Raw genomic sequence first — 14,218 nt, 5'->3', positions numbered from 1 at the left:
CTGAAGATGCTCTCTTTGTAGTGACTTTGTCAGTTACTCTCAGGTGGTTACAAAAGACCTTCTGTAACATCATCAGCAGTCAATAAAATGGGGAGACACAGAAACATCCTGTAATTGTTATTCAGCAATCATTCCTTTCCAGCTTCCATATATTGGGAAGCAGTACTTTGTCCCAGTCTCTGCGCTGCTGTTCTTCCTAAAAAATGCTACATGCTGTCTTTCTTCATCACCAGTATATGGCAGAAGGGCCCCGTACAGCCTGGGGCTGTATCTTGTGAGTGTGCAGGCTCACATACTTCCTTTTGCTGTCTCTCATTTTAACCGTATCTATTCTGAGTCTAAACAACTCAGCTGTTGTTACTTTCTGGATATGTTCTATATGTGTACACGCATTTATATTGTATATTCTAAAAAAACCTATCTGGAGACAAATAGGGAAATGGTATGAAAAGCAAAATCAAAATTACTTTTCCAGGTGCCTGCGCAAGTTACAAGTCACCCATATTAATTCATTTGGAGTTTATTTTTAGTTAAACTTCCCCAAAACATTGCAAAACTATTTTTTCCGCAGTACGACTGTATTGTTTTTAATTACATGTATCTCTTCAAATTTTTTTAAGAAGCTATTTATATTGCTGAAGTACAGATCAGTAAAATAAAACCTGAGGAGTGGAAAGGTCTCTGTGACAGTGATATATTTCTGTGAAGGGTATTTCAAGCATTAATTATATAAAACGGGAAAATATTGCATGAACACATAGGAATGGCTTTGCTGATCCCTGGGTTATGTGAACACTTCTACTGGGAATTAGAAGCTGCTTTGCCTTTAGAGAGATTAAATGGTTCGACAGTTTTCTCATTCTTAATATTGCATATAACAGAATTAAATAGCCATGTAGCTAAAAATAAAAAGTAACAATGATAAGGATCATGATCCAGTATATGTGTTATATCCTGAAGCCATTCTTCAACCAAAATCACTTTAGAATTCCCATTTAAAAGTGCTTGGCTTGAAATGGCTGGGCTGGGCAGAAGCTGAAGTTAGAGCAAGACACATCTAGTTCTGCCAGCCTAAAAATACAGACTAGTGTTAGTTTTGCTTGCTGAAAGAAATGTTTGAGTTATTTTAAACATTTAAGATAATTTAATCTAGCAGAAGTAAATATTAAAGCAGTCTTTGAATAAGAAGTGCAAAAAGGAAGTTTTACAAATTTTTTGATGCTTTAGAGCCTGTACTGCTTTTTTGTCACTCTCTCATTTTGTTCATTTTAAAAGGCAAATTAAGAAAATTGGTACAAACTTGCTGTATTTGGGGTTAATCTGCATTTTTCAGGAAGAAAGGGCCAAAACAATTTGTCCACTACTGGTTGGGAAAAACTCGCACCATGCAGTCTCTGTGTGCATTCTAGTGCTACTGTAGTAAAACACCTGCTTTGTAATGTTCAAATGTTTGATTTTTTTCCCCCGTTTTTGGGGAACAATGCATCCATTGCTGTGCCTGTCCAAACCATGGGCAAGGATGTGATGATTTCTACTCTTCTTTTTTCAGCGCCAGTGCTAAGGCTGCCCCACTGAATATTAACAAAGTCTCCAACAGCTTACTGAATTTTGGCCGAAAGCTCATTGCTCCGGCTATGGCTTCAGGCGGGACTGTGGGTGCTCCTGCCAGTGGGAGCAGCTTTCCTCCCCCTGCAGTGCCCATCAGAAGCGCCGTGGAAGCCCCTCAGCACCACCACCACCAGCATCACCACCAGGCACAGCAGCAGAGAATGATGAAGTCCGAAAGCATGCCAGTTCAGCTGGGCAAAGGTAAAGGTGAAATGTGTGGCAGTGCCGTGGCAGAGGGAAGCTTTGTATGCATCTTCAGGACTGAAGAAAGTCCTTTTGTTGATTTTGTATCGATGGGTACATGTCTGGAGGAAACAGAAAAAAAACAGAGTTTTGTTAAGCAGTACATTTGTGCTAAGTACAACAACATGTTTGCAATGTAATACGCAATCAGATGTTATCTCAAGAATGTACAAATACTATAGGAAGTTTAGAACCTTTAAAAAAATATTAACTACAAATTACATCAGACATACCAACAAACTACATCGTTGCCATAAACATTAGCCAATTAATTTTTCAGTCTTAAATGCAACATATTTTTAATTGTAAGGCTAAGTTCACAGAGGGTTTTTTAGGTTATTGGCACAAATCCTATGCATAACAACATTAACTAAATATGAGTGAAGGAAGTTAAATCAATTACAGAGTAATTCTGAATAAGCAAAATCTTATTCCTTTTACAATGTGTGGAGCTTATTTGAGCAGTTACTGGAACAATAACATGTATTTGCCTTTTAATAATTTGTGATGGCCCTCTGCACTTTCTCCGGTTAGTAAACACTACTTTTTCTTGAGCCTTCTTTTTATATTTCTCGAGGACACTTTATTCAAACCACAAAGTCACAAGCTCAGCTTGGGTAGTTGTTTCCTATACTCTGCCAGGCTCAAGGTGTGTTACTGTTTTTCATCTTCAAACAGCCTTTGGTGGTATGTTCTTTGCAAGGAGTATGTAGAGTGATATGGTATCTTGTTGCTTCTAGTGACTCATCCTAGGTAATGGTTTTAAGTTTGAGGACTGGTGGTGGTTGCCCTGAACCATTATGTAGTATTGCATCATATTTTTTACCAGATTTGAAAGTGTAAGGGAAGGGAAATACACTGTAGCTGAAGTTGGTGACCTGACCCATAAGGTGTAAAGTTCGTCCTTTCATGATGCATCACATCCCCAGCAGACACTGAGGGAGCAGAATTCAGAGGCACAACCGTTGTCTTGAAGCAGAGAGATGCGGACACTTTTGGAAGGGCAACTAAAGCTGCTTGGCAAAATCCAGATGTGCAGCTTCTCTCAGGACCCTAGAACAATCCCAGAAATTGCTCCAGCAAGGGTTTTACAGTCACTGATACTGTGCAAATGTGAAGCTGAAACACAGTGGTTTCTCTGCTCCTTTGATTTGTAGTTACTATTGCCATGTATAGTCCTGTTTGAATCCTTAATGAAAATCCTGCTCACGTCAGTGGAAGTAAAATTAGGTGTGAAACTAAATCATTTTCACACTTTTGAAAAGGCTCTTTTGTTTGCTGTATTTAAAAAAGTTTTCTGTTATTCCCTAGTCACATGCCTGGTTTTTTACTTTTCGGGTTGAAAAGTGGTCCTCAAATGGTTTTTTTCTTTACCCTACTTAATATGAAAAAAAAATGTAAAATTTGAAGCAACTTCTATAGATGGAATAAATTGTTGTTTAATCTTGATCTAACTGGTCAAGGATGACCCTGTTTACACTTCTATGTGCCAAATAACATGTTGCATCATCCAGAAATACACTTGACACTTTCCATATAAGAATCAGAATAAAAAATTGTGGTTATTTGGTCATTGTTACGTACAGACTGTGCACATATTCCTATATCATCAGGAATATGGAGATTTGGTAGAGTTATTGAGAAATTATGTGAATTTTTGATGTAGGGCACAAAGAATTTTCATTATAAGAGGGAACATAACCTAATGCAGCGCTTCAGTACTCGCAGCTTTCTCTCACCCTATTCTGTTTGTCCATATTTGGTACAAAACTTGCAGAAGTAATTTAAAGTCAACAAAATGTAAATATGATTTTTTTTAATCAGTTGAGGTGACAGTGAGTTTTGTTTTACACATCAGTGCCATTGTTGTTCCAGACGTGTACGGTTACCAGTATATTGCCTAGAGTTGGATAGATATTGTGAATGATGGCAGCTTGATACATTTACAAGTGCTGTAACCTATATTTTTAAAGAGAAGAACAATAGGTAATAGAAATAGTCTCTTAGAGCTGCTGCCTAGTGAATTCTCTCTGAATTAAGTTTAAATGTAGGAATAGCTTAGCAAAAAAATTCCCTGTTTGCAATGATGCTGTGGCAGAGACAGATTAAGAAGACCCTTTTGAAGTATGATGCAGATACCTTTGTAAACAACTTAGCACCATCTCCATTACACTTTAAAAGTGAGAATAAATCTGTTCAGTTCTGTGCAGAAGGACAGTATCACCACCTCAGGAAGGTGTTGTACAGCGTCTCCAGTGAACAAGGGCACTCCCCACAGCTCTGAGAAGTTGTGGGTACTTCTGTCACAGGCATTAGGATTTAGGATTTAGAATATAACCATACCTTGAGAAGCTCTTATTCCACTTCTGTTTGTGCTGAACTTTTTATATGCCTTTTTACCTTCTGCACTGGCTTTTTTCAAACTCTGGATTCTCCTCTAGCTTTTGAGCATCTATTCGGTGTGGTTTGCAACTAAGGCTCCCACTTACTGAGTAGCTGTCACTAATGGTCTTATGTTCCTGTTCCTAAACCTCCTGGAGCCTGGTTATTTAGCTGAGGTAGGCAGAGGCACAGATTTAGGATTTAAATTGACAGACATTTGCACTTCCAGTTGATCTACCGGTCACAGATGGTCAGCTGGACAGTATAACAGACTGAAGTGTAAATTAGACAGGCATCAAATCATGAAAGAAATATCCATTTTTCTCATATTATATTAGTTCTTTCAGGTTTTGAATGCTCAAGTAGTGCTGATAATTTAAATTAAATTAATTAAAATGAATATGTAGAGGGTTATAAATTTGAAGATATTACATTAATTGACTAATGTACTTTTTTTCTGAGTGTGAAGGAGTCCTTCATAACAAAATATCTTTCAGGACTGGCAGAATAATCCTATCCCTGTTTTAACAGCTCTGTTCAGACAGACACTCCCAAACCAGCAGCAGTGACAGGTGTCATTCGTGCTGCCACCTCCAGGGGTAGCTTGTGCTGTACTTTAGATGAGGGATGGTTGGTTTACATAATTGATAGTAATTATTTCTCACTCCGAAGTTTTGGTGCTTGCTGAATTTATTTAAGAAAAAAAGTATATAATTTAGATAATGTAAATGGAAAAACAGCAGACTAATATTAAAAATATATATATATATAACTGCAACCCTGTAATTCCAAGTTCATTGAATTGTCAGTTGAGTTCATTGTCTTGAAAGACAAAAATACTGATAATGAAAAAACAGGCAAAAAAAGCAGAACTGTTGCCCTTTGTGTTCCACTGGATTCTTGAGAGTTCAGAAAATGGTTACTCTTTGATTACCAAACAGCAGTGTGATACCAGAACTTCTTTTCTGATAGTGCCAGATAGTTTTCCTTCTATATCCTTTCACTCTGAAAGGCTTTTGATTTGAGTGGTTCTTTATCACAAGGACATGTTAGAGGACCGGTCTGAAGATGAAGTTCTGCCAAAACTGTGTTCAGCTATTTAAAGAGTTTCCAGACTGCTGTTTGTTTTTATGAGTTGATACTTCTGTGGTATTTGTTGTAACATGAACAGAATTTCCACAGTTGCCGAATATGCCCTAAAGAAAATATCTCCATATTTAGAATTATTTATGAACTGTGTCTAGAAAATGAGTATGCTTTTTCAGAAGGAAAAAGAAGTTGTTCTTACTGAGGGCAGAACTGAACAAAAATCAGAGGGATAAAACTCTGATTAACAAATGCTTTTATTTTTCCTTTTTAAAAAACATGTAAATATACATTTCTTAGGCAATAATGAAATTTTACTGACAGTAAGAATGTGATGCTCCCAGACTAGCAGAATGGCACTGTCAGTGTAAAATACCAGAAACAAAATGGTTTTGATTGGTCTTGTTTAGATTTTGATACAAATTAGTCTCTGAAAAACACGGCTTTTTGCACATCAGAATGCGGCATATGATGCCCTGATTACTGAAACTTCCCGTTTCTTTTTGCCTGCTCTTACACCGCTCTCTTTACCATGTCGTTTGTGTTGGAAGCAAGGTCCTCCAGGTGAAAACCCCAAAGTTGCCTCTCTTTACTTCAGCGAACTGCATTTCTGGGGCAACCTTCTAACGCTGTTGTTTGTTCCCCAGGCGAGGCAGGCGCGGGCGGCGATGCGGGGCTGCCGGGCCCCGCGCAGCATCCCCCTGCCCTCCCAGGTACGGCTCCCCTCCCGCGGGGCAGCGGGGCTCTCCCTGCCTGCAGCAGGGCCTGCACAGCCTCCCCCGCGGGTTTTCCCATGCGTGGCTTCTCCATCCACCGCCATTGTCCATCCGCCGAGTGGCACTGTTGTGTAGAGAGAAAAAAGCGGCTCCGCTTCATCGCTCCCTGACTGTGCTGTGTGTGGCCCTTCAGTCACATTCGCTGTACGCCGGCATCTGTCTTCGTCAAAAATGTGTATTTGCCTTGTACTTCGTCGTCCATTTCACTCTGTGTCGTGTGGGGCAATTCGACCATCAGTGGCTCTTTCAGTTGCGTTGCTTTCCTGTTGTTGTATTTGAGGCAGGCGTTTTGAGCTAGACGTCTACTTTAATGCACCTGACTAGAGAGGACCTTACCTGCCTTGGCCTGAAGTAATAAGCATAAGCATACAGGTTGGTGTGATGAGATGGTTTGAATAAATTTTAGAAGTGCTAGAAGCCTTTGTTCCAATTTTAGTGGAGGAGAGAAAGGGAAACTAATAAATCTGAAAAGTTTTATAAAACTCATATCATTCTTTTTGCATATTTTAATACTCCACATCCTGACTACGGCCAATACAGAGTAATAGATGAGCAGATCTAAATGGTTCTGAATTATATATCATGCCTTACTTCTGTTCTTCTCAGTATCTTTGTCCTTGCTCTCCTTATAACTATGAAAACTATTCTTTTCTTGTATAGGGGCCAGAATGAGCCATTAATTTCATAGGCCTTTTATGTTTCTTCCTCTGACTTCCCATAGACTTTGGTAGAGACCCCCAAAGTTCACGGTTATGTGCCTTATAATTTAACTTAGTAAGACCTAAAGCTTGCTTTTCTTTCATTGTCTTCACTCCTCTTGTCATCATCTTTTACTTTATTACAAGTCTTCATTATAGATCACATTACGTTTAAACTTTCCTCCTTCTTTTCAAGACACTGCATGTCTCCACCCTCGGCCCTGCCAGCAATACCAACAGTTTGGTCCTTTTTCCCACTACCTCATCTGTATTTTCCAAATGAATTTGAGGCAGAGTATTTGTGACCCTGGGGTCAGCCCCAGTATCGTTAGCAACAGGCAAGTAGTGAGCCAGTTAGAAGCCAGCACATGGAGCTAACGCTGCTCCTGTTTGCCTCAGAATTGGATGTATTTCTAGTGCATGAAATCCTGTGCATCATTATCGTGAACTATTTATGCATTTTAGTGTGAATGTATGTATTTTTGAGACATCCTACACGGTAATGTGTTCTGACTACTGCTTACATCAGGGATCCTTAGCTATTTGTTCTGTGTGCCTCATAAGCATTTATTTGATTTCCATGTTTGGAGTTTCTTCAGCCTGTTTCATATAGGCTTTAGGACCTTCTGGTATATCTTAGTCAGAGATTAAATTTCTCTAATCTTCTTTTAAGGAGGCATAATGTGTTTATCTGAGATTGATAGAATGAGCAGAGAAAAATTAGTTTTGATTCAGTTATGTTCTCAGATTGCCGATTAAGCTGCTAAAGTAGGAGCTGAGTATGGTTAGTTATTAACTGTAGTTTCTTGCATCGCTTCATACATTTTGATTCTACGGGGAGGATAAGAGATCTGTTCTTTTATATTTTCTCTTTTTTTTTCTGATGAATAATCCAAAATTAGAAACTTTCAAATAGCCCTCTTGTTAAGCTATTGAGTGAGGAGAACATACCACACTGCTTATTAAGAAAGATGTGGAATCAGTAAGACACACAACAGAGAAGATACAAATGGCATTTTGTGTAATTCCCCCAAGATCCTGAAGTCTGCGTTGGTGCTACAGTGTTATTTCCAAAGTTAGATGAGGGTTGTTAATGCCTCAGAAATCAGTGCACACATAATACATCTGAAAGACTTAAAAAACATCACAGTTACTTCAGTTAAATGTTCTTTCATCAGCTCCACTAAACTTCTGTGTTGAGAAAATGATAGGTGGCTTTCTTGTTACATTAGGGAAAACATGTATGATTGGTGTGACTTGTATTTCAGCTTTCTTATTTACAGTTGTAAAAATGATGACTCCTCTGGAAATTGGAAAAGCCTATTACAGTCCAAGAACTCTGTTTGATGACTTGCAACACACTGCAGTTATTCATAAATGCTAGTCTTTCTGTCTTGCTTAATTCTTCATCATATCCCCAAATAATCCATGTCACCGTGCTGTTCACAGGGTTGGAGTCCAAATTACAATTTAGTGCTTCCTGATGATAATTTTCTCAGATTTTCTTATTCATGCAGAAGGATTAGGTGAATCCTAAGCTTGCTTCTTACCTGGACATAAAACACAGAAGTATTATTTTTATCACTTCTGTTTTACTGCGTCTCTATCTTAGTTTCATTACCTCTTGTACTGCTTTTATTTTTCATCTTCATTATATTTTATAGTCCATAAGAAAGTAATTAGTCAAAGCTGTTGTGGTTATTTGAACAAATTCCCTTTTAGGACAGTTGTAGTGTTCTGTCCACAAAATCTCAGCTATACATATTTCTTCTCTTGTTCAGTTATGCAAATAGTTGCATATTCCACTCCTCTAAGCTGTGATCCCTCTTTTGAAGTGTAGCTGTTCAGTAAGCAAAGCGGTGGTTATAAGGAGAGTTCTCTGTCTTTTCAATTTCCTATTATATTTTGGACTTTTTGTCTTAGAGCTGAAAGACAGAATATAGGAAAAAAATCCTTACAAATCATTTTTCCATCATTTTACCAAGCTGTATTATTTCATGTGTTTGGATTTCTCATCTATATTTAAAATGTCCCTCTCTCAATGTTGTCTATGAAATTTTACCATATAATCTTCTTCTTTGCAGGTGAAGTGGGTTAAGCACAGACCATACAATGAAAAAGTATGTGAAAAGCATACAGTGCTCATTGGTTTAACTTTTGGTTTGTTTTTTTTTTTTAACTTTGATCCTATGTGGAAGAGATCTTCTTACAACTAGAATGGGAAGGAGCCTATTTGGTTTGATTTATATAAAAACAGACCAAAATATATTTTTGTTGTTGTTGTTGTACTTTACTCTGGCCACCAAATAGATTTTTTTTTAATGTTTAGCATTTATATTGGCTGCTCTGGCTTACCTGTGCAAATTTCTTTTATACTTTATTGGCTAAAATACATAATTTCATCTGTTTCAAAACTATTTTTAAGTTTTACCTACTGTAAAACCACACTTCCATTGTAAATTGCCACTATAAAATGCATTAAAAGTCTCCTTCTTACATAAAGGTAACTGTAAGGATAATGGTGTTGCCAAGTGACATGATTTTATCCTAAAATTAGAAATCTTCTAAGAACTTCCTTGTGACTGAATTATTTCTGCTGTTTATTTGCCATGCAGTGTTTTCTCCCTTTCCACCTCTAGAATTATTTACAGAATCGGAGATTGATGTTCTCCTGATTAATGCATAACCCATTTCTCTATAAAATGTGAAGGCAAAAGTTAAGTGAGATCTACAGCCTCCATCTCCTGCACTTTAAGGAAGCTGTTCAGACTAAGTGGTAGGTGGTAAGTGACTAGAGGAGGGCTGTGAAGAAACAGAAACATGCAGTTGGATGAAGTTGGTGGGAAGGAAAGAATATATAAAGGAAAAAGTTGAAATAAGGAAGTTGCAGAAGCAGAAGAGTCAGTGTGGATGGGTCTGAAGAAGAGGAGGAGGCAGAGGAAGGTCCACATGAGGACATAAAATGTAGGAGGGTCATGGAAGAGATGAGCAAAATGCAGCAGCAGAGTTTGAAGGAGAAGGTGGGAAGCAGTTTATATGCCAGTTTTCTTGCAGAAAACGTCGAGAATATTAAACCCAGATCCTTTCTTGGGTTTTATCCTTTTTAGTCCATTTTGTCACATTTGACGTTCTATTTGCCAGTTCAATCTCTTCACATTTAACAGTCTTCTTGCTAAGAGGACATTTTAAATAGATCTGTATTTATTCCCTTAAGAAAATGTGAATTGCTGGTTTCATGTGGCTGCGGCTGTGCAATATATGCTGCGTAGGACAAACACTGTGGAGAACTTGGCTCGGACTTTGTCTCCGCCTGGCAGGTGGCCAAGCACGGCACCACTGACTTAGGCACCACTTTGAGGACAGTTACTGTTCTAGATCTTAAATGACTGAATTAAGTTAAAATGTTTCCATACAAGTAGGTTTTGCTAGTTGTTTCATTTTCTTCAAAATGTTTGATCTCAGCAGAGCTGGTTTCCTTTTGTATCTAAATCTTAAATTTCTTTCGTGTTTTCTGCAGCCTTTTCTGCCTCTATTTTCTTTCATTTCTTTGTCTTTCAGTTTTCTTTTATTTCTCTAGAAACCTGTATCATGAGGGAAGACCACAGTGCATAATGAAGGGGAGACTAACCCATTCTGGAAAAGGAGCTAGTTTTGTATTTTCAGAATTGGTAGCGCATCCACAATGACAAAACACTAAATACATCATAAGGTCTGTGCAATAATATGTGGCATATCTGTGAGGAAAACTGGCACGGGGGTGGGAGCAGCTCAGAGCAAAGAAGAATGAACCACTGGCATCTGCGAGGGAGGTGGTTTCAAATTCAATCACAGCCTTGCAAAGGACACAAAGCTGCACCTATGACATCTGAATGATATAGTTTCAGAGGATCACTCTTGATGCAATAGATAATAGCATGAAAAGCACACTAAAAACAAAGGAAAGGAAAAAAGGAGAATATAAACAGACCCATTAGAATAGCCAACAAAACAAGGAAATTCTAGAGCTTTAGATCTGTGTGCTATTCTACTTTTTTGGAGGAACGGAAAATTGTAGAATTGCATTGGGTCACTGAATCGACTTCCTCATACACATAATAGAAAGTATTTTTAAAACTAGCATCTGTCCTAATGTAACATTTTCTTAATGAAAGTTAATGAAAACTGATATACTAAACTAAATTTTTTTTTTTTTCCTGGAGCTAATCAAAATAAAATCTTAAGTTAAATCTTTCAAAACACTCTGTCAGCCTCAACTGAAAGAAATGATCCTTATCAAAGACAGCCTGACTACATGCAATGTCACGGTGAAACAGCCCAGGCATCTACCCAGATATCTTCACCATGATAGTGGACAACACTAGATTCTTTTGAAAAACTGCATGAAATTACAATAACTAACTATTGAGTAGACTTCATTAAAATGTCTGTTAGGTGGAGATGGCCTTAAAATTTGAAGCATGAGAACTTTCATCCTTTCCTAAACTTAATTCTTCCTGTTGTATGTCTAGATGTTGTCTTCTAGATGTTCAGTGGCCAACCCACTCTTGGAATCTGACATTCTTGTTCTCAGCTTCCTTTGCCAAGTTTTAGAGTTTATTTATTGAGAGAAAAAGGTTTTCCTTTGCAGTGTCGATGACATCAGATTTTTATTTTTTTTACTATGAGGTGGTACTTTTGCTCATTGTGCCGCACAGGGAAGAGAAGGTCCTCAGTCTATGGATATAATAGTGTATATATACTAGAATGGTATTAAGAGAGAGAGAGAGAGTTTAGTATATATACACTAGAGAGTGTGTGTTTGTGTATATGTCTATATATACACTAAAATTTTGTATTTTTCTCTCATACAAAAATTAATTTCCGCGTATGGCAGAATAGTCCTTCAATCTCACAGTGCATGCTGACATACTTCAACATTTCATTCTGTGTTGAGTTCTCTGTGAATCTCAGTGAATGTCCATTAAGACAAGGAAGTATTTACAGGGAAAAGAAACTGCCTGTTGATTAATTCTTCTGTTACTTTATACTTGCTTTACAGGCCAAAGTTCAAAAAACATCAGTTCATCTCCAAGCATAGAGAGCTTGCCTGGAGGACGTGAATTTACAGGATCTCCACCTTTGTCTGCATCAAAAAAGGATTCCTTTTTCAGTACAATCTCCCGCTCCCGTTCTCAAAGCAAAACTATGAGCAGAAAAGAATCGGTGGGTTCTTTAACTTTTTTAGCTACTTTAATGTCACACTGCATTACTTGTTAAAGGCAATAATTTCTCCCATTCATTAAGCACTTGCACTTGGAAATGTTTCCCTAAGCACACATTAATGGCAAAAGCAGAAATAAACTATTTCAACTGTTTATGTTGAGTAACATCTCCATTATGGCTTCCATCCTGTAATCCTACCTGCAGTGAAACTGTGAAAGCGCCTGTTGCCTCTGAGAAAGAGGAGAGAAGTCCTGCAAGTTTATTTGCTTTGTTAAGACTTTCACTGTAGTCCTGAAGTTAATAAACAGTTCAGTGGGAAGCACGAATGCTCAGCAGATCCAAACATGTCCATCTGTTGTCCCTGAAATTCCTTAATATATCAGAGGTTTCCCAGTGTCTGTAGCATCTGTAGTCTGTAGTCACAGTTCTATTTCTTGCACAGGTCTGACCTTCCATTTGGCCCCAGGAAACTATTATTTGAGCAGATTGTTCTCATCCAAGAAAATCGGCTCTGATTTATCATGGGTGTGTTCCAAAGAAATTCTCATCCAATGAACTATATTTTAGGAACACTACTTTGATAAACCTCATATGCCACGGAACAGGAGGATTATTGTTTATTTTTTAGACATGTTTCCCATTGTCTTTCTGCTGATTAGAAACCAGTTATGTATTAGATAGAAAAAGTATTTTTTGTAAGGCGAAGGCATCGTGGTTTTCTCCAGTCAATTTTCACAAATATATGCTCAGATAATCATAATGGTTTCAATAAATAGGAATTGTAATAACAATATTTTTATATTACAGCATCCATCAGGTGTTCCGAGCTAAATATTGTGCAGAAATTTAATCTGAACATCTCAGCATTTTTGTCTTTAAATAGCAGAATCTTTATTAAGAGTCACATCATATTTTCAATTTGATATTTAAAATGTTCTAATGAAATACACAACTTTGTGCAAGTTTGTTCAGTTTTTGTTCACAGAAAGAGAGGGTTTAATTCTTGTTCCACATGCTTTAATGTTGCCTAAGGAAAAGCTGTGTTTTGTGGTTAGTCAACAAGAAGCTATAATTTTGGTTTGTGTCCATTTAAGACATATTGAATTGAATTTAAAGCTAAAACAACAACTCAATATCTCTCTGCTTGTCCTCATGAAGAAAAACCAATATACGAATATTGAACTTTTCTTTTTATGTGGTTTGGCAAGATCTAAATCCAGCTTTTGTTTGCCACTTTTGTCCAGGCCAGAACTTGGGATTTTTGCACTAGATGAGTTTAAGAATAATGCCTCCTTAGTTCTCTAATGGGAGACGTAGCAGAATTTGCCCTTATGATATTCATACTCAGTTAGAATCCACTAATGATTAACATGGTTTTCAGGTAAATAATTTCCCAAATTTGTGATATTTTATTAGAATTTTTTCAAGGATTTTGAACAAAGTAGTATTCATTGGAAGAGTTTTATAGTCCTTATGATAATTTTCAGTTGATTGGTAATTGTGATAAACTAAGCAGAGCATAAATTTTCAGAAGAATTCTTTGAACTGTGGTATACAATTTCTATTGTAGCTTTATATGGTTAATCAGCCAGAAAAGCTTTTAGGCTACCAAAATCTATTTCCTTGGGTTAATTTTTTGACTGACCTTTAATATAGGAAAAAGGAATTTGTAGCAGCTCCAAGAGGAAAAGGTTTGTTTAAATCTGTTCCCTATTGCTCAATACAATGTTTGGGTTTTGTTTTCCTGTAAATTTCATGATACCTCATTTTCCATGTAAAGAAGAAAACCCCAAAGAGTTCATCCTGAGGTCCCAAAATGGTTGCATCAGAATTGTCCAGTCTTACAGTTGCTTCATATACAGCTGTTTTAAGGAGGCAAAAAAAGGCTTGAAAACATAATGGATTCACATCTTTGTTTTATTTCTAAAACTGAACTGGTTTACATTCTTACTCTAATAATTATATGGATTGTGTTGTTAAGTATTGGGGAAATTACCTTTGTTGGAACATGGCCATGCATCAATCACTTTATGAAAAGGTCATTTTAAAAACAGTTATTCTTGGTGTAACAGATGAAAAAGAATCCATTTCCCCATCATCTTTGTACTTCTAATTAATGAAAGCAAAGTGGAAATGGAATACATACATAAAAATGTCCTTCGTCATGGAGTTTAAAAAGTGATTTTCACAGACCAGAGGACATTACTGTAACATTGTCATGGG

General features: G+C 37.2%; 1 protein-coding gene across 7 annotated transcripts in view; it reads left to right on the top strand.

The window, feature by feature from the left end:
- TBC1D5 (TBC1 domain family member 5) overlaps window positions 1–14,218 on the top strand; it is a 327,916-nt gene that overhangs the window by 270,396 nt on the left and 43,302 nt on the right. For 6 of the 7 annotated variants that reach the window (XM_074900500.1, XM_074900502.1, XM_074900503.1 and 3 more), the window contains 3 exons: window positions 1,550–1,809; window positions 5,967–6,032; window positions 11,832–11,995. In XM_074900500.1, the coding sequence (XP_074756601.1) occupies window positions 1,550–1,809; window positions 5,967–6,032; window positions 11,832–11,995 (490 nt within the window). The remainder of the gene's footprint in view (window positions 1–1,549; window positions 1,810–5,966; window positions 6,033–11,831; window positions 11,996–14,218) is intronic. The other variant, XM_074900506.1, reaches the window with a different exon arrangement.

This window comes from Athene noctua, chromosome 2 (genome assembly GCF_965140245.1).
Source record: "Athene noctua chromosome 2, bAthNoc1.hap1.1, whole genome shotgun sequence".
Classification (NCBI taxonomy): Eukaryota; Metazoa; Chordata; class Aves; order Strigiformes; family Strigidae; genus Athene; species Athene noctua.
The sequence above is the reverse complement of the archived record's forward strand: the minus strand, read 5'-3'. Positions and strand labels throughout refer to the sequence as shown.